The sequence below is a fragment of the Austrofundulus limnaeus genome, unplaced genomic scaffold (assembly GCF_001266775.1).
Source record: "Austrofundulus limnaeus strain Quisiro unplaced genomic scaffold, Austrofundulus_limnaeus-1.0 Scaffold708, whole genome shotgun sequence".
Taxonomy (NCBI): Eukaryota; Metazoa; Chordata; class Actinopteri; order Cyprinodontiformes; family Rivulidae; genus Austrofundulus; species Austrofundulus limnaeus.
The window spans coordinates 91791-100091 of record NW_013953110.1 but is presented as its reverse complement, the minus strand read 5'-3'; the positions used below and the strand labels follow the sequence as shown (position 1 = coordinate 100091).

At 38.5% G+C, this 8301-nt stretch overlaps 1 protein-coding gene across 3 annotated transcripts in view; it reads left to right on the top strand.

The window, feature by feature from the left end:
* mid2 (midline 2) overlaps positions 1 to 8301 on the top strand; it is a 97120-nt gene that overhangs the window by 53790 nt on the left and 35029 nt on the right. For 2 of the 3 annotated variants that reach the window (XM_014028002.1, XM_014028001.1), the window contains one exon: positions 1773 to 1868. The exons of the other annotated variant lie outside the window; for it this stretch is intronic. In XM_014028002.1, the coding sequence (XP_013883456.1) occupies positions 1773 to 1868 (96 nt within the window). The remainder of the gene's footprint in view (positions 1 to 1772; positions 1869 to 8301) is intronic. 3 annotated transcript variants of the gene reach the window in all.

Genomic DNA, 8301 nt, shown 5'->3' with positions numbered 1-8301 from the left:
ATTTACGGGACCGCGCGTTAGGATTTGCACCTAAATATACGCCCGATTTATGACCCCAACGGCTTGCCATACAGGAGTGAGCTCTGCGGGCGCGCACGTGTGTGTGGTGAAGGGAGGGTGTGAGGGCAATATTATTATTAAAATTAATACTGTTGCCATTATAGATGTATACACTTAATAAGAAGTGCAACCAAGGGCGACAGATGGAGCATAACAAAAAAAAAAAGATGGGTTCGACAGGGGCAGATGGTCTGGAGGGAAAGGGCAGGTGCTCAAGCACCACCTGACGTCCATCTGTGCACGTCCCTGACTTCATTTCTGGACAATTGTGGTTTAATTTCTTTGTATATATGGATCGTTTGGGTTGTTACCGACATCTGGTGAAAATTTCATGTCATTAGCACCTCTAGTAATATATTTACTGAGAAAAATGTTGACATGTTCAATACTTATTTTACCCGCTGTATGCACAGATGAAAAACATATTTCCCTGAGCAATGAAATTCGTACTTTATCATCCATTTTTGAATGCCAAGAGATAACCATATTAAAAAAAAAACAAATCATCATTGAAAGGACACGAACAATGATGATTAGATAAAAATGAGACTAAACTAATGATAATAACATCAGAAGGGAACAATATAATAATGACAACAAGAAGTGAGTTTTTAAAGTGCAGTTTTGCAGCTTCAAAAAAAATTAAACAAAGCTTTTTGGACAAATACACCTCCGGTCATCACCTGTGTCTTTTAGCTGTAGCATATATTGATAAGAATTACCTAATTCCCAGTTATTCATTCCTATATTAAAATAAAATGAGATTAATTCAAACCTGTAAATAATAAACTGTATCTGCATGGAAATGACTGCAACAACTATCTTGTGGCCACACATTATTAATCCCATGGCCACAGGGAATTTTTTTATCGAATGTCACTGGATGGGGTCTGTACTTAGGTGTAAACAATCAGCAAAAATAAACAAATAGGGGTCCTTTTATTGGACTATGTAATAACCAATGCTACAGATGATCCTTTTTAATCCATTCTTTGAGCTATCTATTCCAAATGATCTCTATAACATTTGAATCAGTTTACTTTACTTGTTTTATTGATGTCCTACCAAGCAACACCTAAGTGTAAAAGGTTTGCATAGATTTCATGTACTATGAAAAAACACCTACATCGTGATCAAGCAGGGAGCTTAAAAATGGCAAAATCAGAGAGCAAAGCAGGGAAATAGTGCTTTATTACCATTGGGATCACAGATGCTGCATCTTAAAACTGGTCATTCATGTAGGCACATAAACTTTATTAATGCTGTTTTACAGCTGGTTGTATAAAGATGCATATAAAGTGGTGATATATATTTTTTCTTTAAACTGCTGCCTTTAAATGTGTTTTTTTATTTAATGACTTATAAGTAGCAGTAGTAGAACTGTACAAGAGAAAATATTACAGGACTAAAACACATGCTCTATAGTGGTAACTTTTGGGGACTAAATAGGATTTTAAAAATTCCAGTATTCATTAAATACAGACATGGTGATATATACGTATGTTAATAATGTATAAAGTAAATTAGTATGACAATTTATGTATTTAATGGAAAATACTTGTATATAAACAAAAAAATGATGGTAATGATGTTTGTGTTTTTTTACAAAAACTTGTCTAAAAATGTTGTCTTCTTATGCCTGATTTCCCTCTTCTTCCCTCTCTGTTATTCCTCCTCCTCCTCCTCCTCCTCCTCCTCCTCCCTTCAAACAGCAAACTCTGGAGAACAACCTGACCAACCTGGTGAAGAGGAACAGTGAGCTGGAGAACCAGATGGCCAAGCTCATCCAGATCTGTCAGCAGGTGGAGGTTAGCAGCAAATGTTCATGTCAATTTATTTTTCATTTTCGCAAAAAGAATCTCAGTGGTCATCTTTGACCGTGACAGCTTTAAAGCTTTGATAGAGTTTAAATTTATTCAGTGCAACTGGAAATAAATGCAACAAACTAAAATGAAAAAATGAAAAAATAAAAATAAATAAATAACACCATCAGATGTTTGATTTATTAATCAGTGCAGAAGGTTTAATTTAAATATTAAGGTTCATTTGCTTATTTTGTTGTTATTTTTCTACAAAGCCCATCTGGTCATATTGAATAAAAAAATTAATGCATCGCCACAAGATAATAAATGTGTGGCCACAAGCTAATTGTTGCAGTCATCTCCAAGTGCACAAACTAAAATTAAAGTCACCCCTGACCTAAAGCATTCATTGTCACCATAAATACTATGAAAGATGATAATAATAAAAATAAAAAGTGTGAGGCACCGTTATACAGTTAAACATAATGTGACGTCCCGTCTAGGAGCTACCAGGACGTAACAAAAGGTAGAACAATTCCCAACATCTGCACCATTCAACAAATAAAAAAAACGGAAAAAAGAGCCACTGGGAAACTGTTTGATAAAGAGAAGAAAAGTGTGTTTTTTATTTACAGTGTTTGTGTATATACAAAACTGGAGTGTCTTCACCTAAGGGTGAGCCAAAGGCCAAACGAATCTAACTAAGTTTTTATCTCTTACCTAATTAAAATTAAATAAAAATGAAATACAGGCTCTTACCTTACTAATTACCTAAAAACAGGACAAAAATATATTCAAAATAAATGTCAGCTCACCCCTACAAAACTCCTCACAAAACTACTTTTTGTTTAAGTATAAAGAAACAACTCTAAAGGCTGACGTGTCGCAAGTTGGATGGCGCAGAGGACGGGGAAGCTCTCGATGTCATCACCTCTCAGCTAATCTTTATGCAGATTCCTCATCAACAGGTAGCCAGTCCTCGTTCAGCTCCTGGTCTCAGTCTTCCAATCATGGTCGGCACCTGGAAACTTATTTGCAATTATCCCAACACACACACTCAAAACAAAATTCTACGGCAGTCGTAACAATAAAAACAAAGTGTTTGTATAATCTGACTTCAACAATGTCTGTATCTCTCACAGACATGGCTGTTTAAAATTATCTCATGGCCATGCATTAGCCATACATGTCGAGCTGTACGGATTCTCTGTAAATTACATGGATTTTCCCCCCATTTTCCAGGTATATGGACATATAGAGAAATCTCACAGACTTTTTTTCAAAAACTCAGCTTCAAATTTGTTTTGTGTCTCAGAGCCTGTAAAAAGAAAACAAAAACAACTAGACATGGGTTTTTACGATGTAAAAACAAGTGTGCATTGCCATGTAGCACATCATTGCAGCATGGCTTTGCCTGCAGCAATGGACTTGCAGAATGAACTGTGACCAAGTACAAATGTGTTTTCTACACCAGCTTGTGCTTGTCAAGTCAGCAGGTGTGTAAGGGTAATTGTGTGACAATATGAAGTTTGTAGAGATTTTCTGTTAAAGTTGCTTTAGCTGGGTTTTGAACCCTGTTCTCCCACATGAAAGTCCATGGCATTGAGGATTAGACCATTGGAGGTGTGGCCAAGGGTGGTGCCAGGGGTTGGTTTGTATGTGTGCAGAAATAGGCCACATTGCCAATACAATTATTGACGCTAAACTGCATGATATTACAACAATAGAGCAGTATTAAGACAACATTATAGTAAAACATCAAAATACAATCATATTATTATTCTAACCACTGAACTATTGAGATCAAATATTATTAAACTATGGTTCAGTACTGAGTAGATACAGCAGGGAGAAGTATTGGACCAATACAAGGCTCTATTGACTCCCATTATAAATTATTAAACATTAATATTTCAAAAACTATAAGTTGTACAGGCACCAAAAGGCATAGTCATCATTTGGCACAGGAGCTTTACAGATATAAATTAGAATGGCTGCTCTAGGACAACGTATGCAGGAGGAGAAGCGTGCCAAAGTGGAGATAACTTGGATGGGAAACGAAACACAATAGTGTGCATTGCTTTGGCAATGCACACTATTTTATCAGTGTGCATTGCCAATGCAATGCACACTGATAAAATAAAGGTTAAATGACCACCTCCCAACCACATCCTCTGCTCTGCCATCAGAATTAAGTTCTCCACCTCTCCTCGCCCTACACCACCACATGTGAGTAATGCATTAATTTAATTATTTGTTTTTAATGTCACTGGACGGGCTTTGTATCGTTCAGACAATCTGACTCAAAACATAAACTCTAAATTGAAATCACACTTAGACTGAAACCATATCAAAGAGTAGATATGCTGTTTTTTTAACAGAATTAACTTTGATGTTAGCCTCTGTCTCTTAACTGTTAAAACTGATTCATGCCGGGTCCATTATCTGACCTTTACAATAAAAACATCTAGATTCTTGCCTTAAATAACCTGTGACAGATGCATATACTAACTTTAGCTCTGCCTTCCAGTTAATCTCATTGTGTGAACTAAGATTGTTAAAATGAATTAGTGTTGCAAGACGCCACAGTTTCACTTCAACCTTAAGGTGGAAGTTTTATGTGACCTTCCACAAGCCTCTCCAGTGAAAAGTGCCACGGTTCACATGATTCAGTTTTGTGACAACCTCGAAGGGTGGGCGATCGCAGCTCGGTGTCCTTGTGTGAACCCAGACCTGTCTGCGAGAATTTGTCCGTCATGTCACCGTTGACCTCTTTCATTTGGGCTCAAGCTGTGATTTAATGGAGGTAAACCGAGGAATGCTAATGCGCGGCCATCGACACGTAGTTAAGTGTAACCCACACAAACACACACGCACACACACAGGCACTTTGTGTCTCTCACTGTTAATAAATGCCGTAATTTCTCCAGCAGATTTGACATTAATGGCTGCAGAGGACAAATGCTGCCGTCCCTCTGCACGCAGCACATTTCTTATTAGCGGGGCAGGACTCCATTTTCTCCGAGTCACTTCGAGGTCCCTGAGCAGGAACTCATGCAGCCGTGCACCCAATCAAAACTAAATGATGGCTGTGTGATTCATTAAAACAGACACACTGTTCATCAACAGTGTATTTGGGGGGGGGTCTCTTTTGTCTTTGTCTTGAACGCAACATTGTTCCAACATTTCTACAACTCTACCAGGATCTCATCAGTTATTCACCAGAACTTAACGAGAAGAAATAACAGAAGTGAGAGCGTGTGCCGTTTGAGCAAAAAAAATATTACAGAAACAGTGGCTTTCTGTTATGTTTATGTTTCCCCAGAGCTATAATTTAATGTGATCGTCATGGCAAAAGGTCAGCATATTAATTATTTACAGGAGGATGAGGGAGTGAAATGTTTTTGAGTGAGTTCACATTAATGTGCAGCAGCCTCTAACGACTGGAAACGAAGAGGAGGAGGAGAGAGGGAGGAAGGACTAATGAGAAGAAGAAAGTGGGGGAAATCCAAAGGCAGGAGAGGAGGAGGAGGAAGAGCTGAGAGGGAAAAGGGAAAGATAAAAGAAAAACAAAAGGCTGGGGTTGAGAGGGCAAACGGAGAGAGGGGTAAAAAGGACATACTCTAAATGTTAGCGTGACTACAGATGATTGTTTTTTGGAGGGTTTTTTTTTTCACATTTTCAACTGCAACAGGCACTGCGCTGAAGAAAAGGCTCAGTAATAATGCAACACAACACAAAAAGGGAATAAGGAAGTGAGAGTTTTTATGGAGTGAGACGAGCGTGTGGAAAAGAAGAAACCTCTGAAGGGCTTTGAGCATGACCTGGTTTCCTCTCCTCCCTGTTTGCAGCATACTGTACTGGCGCCAAAGATATGATCAAACATAGTGTGGATTCTCTTGCAGCGTGTCAGCGCACACAGCAGCAAGGCGTTCTCATTGGGGAATTATCTTTTCTTCAGTCTTAGAAAAAAGAAAAGAGATGTGCTGACTTGATGATGAGTAGGCTGCTTCTTTCCTGAGAGAACTCTGTCTCTATCACAATATTTGGTGTCAGACTTTTGTGCTTAATGGCACTCGAAGTAAACTCCGGGTTTCTTAAAAACACCAAGAGAAACAGTGCGGTTATTGGTGCTTTTGAGATGAGTTTTTGTTCAGCCTAACCCATCGGTGTGATTCAGGGCTTGGTTATTAATTCGGAGCAGACAGGAGACACTCATTGAGGCTGTTTGATGAAAAGCATTTCCCTAAAAAACACTTTGATGTTGAAAAGACACTGGCAACAAAAGCAGACTGAAAGCTGAAGTAATAACCGTAATCATGTTAATACGTGCGCATCGTTGGTCGTCTTCATACAGTATTCAAAATCCTTTTGATTAAGACAATTGCTCGAGTATTTGGTGCAACATTTGTCGCTTGATACTGTATGTAGGAACTCTGAAAATTTGCTCCGCAAATTTGAAAGCTCAGTTTTTGTTTAGTTTGATTTCAAATTGTATGAATAGATGAGCTTGTTTTTGTTGTTGTTTTTGACATTATGTAACTTTCATGCACGCTTCCACTGCACTTCCACTGAGCCTTTTCTGTAATAATGCCTTAAAGGGAACATATCAAGCAAAATACACTTTAAGAGCTGTTAAATGCATTTTGTTGTGTACTTGGAGATGTTAGGAACAGTGGCGGATCTAGGATTTTTCTGGGTAAGGGGCCATCAAGGGGCCACAATATCCATAGAGGGGCAAAGTCTTATTTCAACATCCTTTCATACAAATCCCCAGTTTTGAAAATGTGTATATATTTAACCAGCCATACATGTTCAAACACTTGCAATGTAATGTAACTTTTTTTTAAAAGGGTACTACTTTATACCATCTCCCTTTTATAGCTGGCTTTTAAAGAGTTTAAAGATAGGTTGTTCATTTCAAGAGAAGCTTGATTCATTCTGGACTTTACTATTTGACTCATTAGCACCACTAGTGTTTGAACATGGAACTGCATCCACCATCATTACTCCCAGGTAAAGGACAGATGAGTGACAGGACAGGGGCACTTCAGGGGCCAATCAGATTTCAGCTGGGGACAATGCCCCTGTGGCCCCGCCCCTAGAACCGCCCATGGTTAGGAATGCAGAAAACTTGAATTTAGTCTCTACCAGTGATGCATAGATATCTTTATTTTGTTTGAGTCATATTTTTTTAACCCATTCAGTTTTCTGAAATGCCTTTCTTGAATTTAAAGAGACAGCATTAAAATGAGTTGCTCTCAGTCACACCTCAGAAAAGGGGTTTTTGGAACTACAATAAGGAGGGATTCAGCCCAGAGGATTATAGTTCCTCTTTATATAGACTCCAACTGAATAATTTTAATGCGAAAAAGAAGGATTTAAAAGCATGAAATGTCTCCTTTAAAAAGCTAGTTGGAACCAAATTACAAAACAAGCATTACCCGCATATTTCCAACTGCCTTTCAGCTGCTGTATTAAGGCTTTAAAATAATGTTAGTTCTGAACTCAGACAGTATTACAAAATTTGGTGAGATGTGTTTGACTCTGAAAATGTGGTGTGATCAATCTGAGCTACTCCCACGCCGAACTTCAGCTCATTATCTATAAAACTGACTGAGTTATTTTAAGTTATTTCTGAGTTAGCTAAGGTCGACGGCACAGTGGTTAGAGTTGTCATCTAGCAGCAAGAAGGTCGCAGGTTAGCCCTCTGGCTTCTCTGTGTGGAGTCTGGATGTTCTCTCTGTGCCTGTGTGGGTTTTCTCCAGATGCTTCCCACACACCAAAACCTTACATTTTAGGTTAATTGGTAACTTCAAATTGCCCCTAGGGATAATTATTTATGTTTTGTGTTTGTCTCTGTGTCCCTGTGGATCCATGTGGATGGATGGATGGATGGATGGATGGATGGATGGATGGATGGATGGATGGATGGATGGATGGATGGATGGATGGATGGATGGATGGATGGATGATTAGTTGTAACAAACATTTTGAATTGGGAGGATTTTATTAAACTCTGGCTGATGAGATATTTTGCTAACAGATAAAAAATTTTGACACCAACACAGAACAGCAAAGTTTCTGTATAAAGAATAGTGTTCAGAGTATGTGTTGTGTATGACTCTCAGCTACTTACATACTAAACTTTAGGTCAATATCGATAAAAATGGCTGAGTTATTATGCTGTGTTTTATGAATGGCCCTTTAGAGTAAGTCTTATTTTCAGGAAGCAGCAACCAACATCTCTAACGTTTATGGTTGCTGTTAAAGCTGCATAGATGCATTAGGACTGACATAAAAAAGGCAAAACTCCTATCAGACAAAAGCTTAGTGGCTTTAGGTGCCAAGACATGTGTGTTTGTGTGTGTGTGTGTGTGTGTGTGTGTGTGTGTGTGTGTGTGTGTGTGTGTGTGTGTGTGTGTGTGTGTGTGTGTGT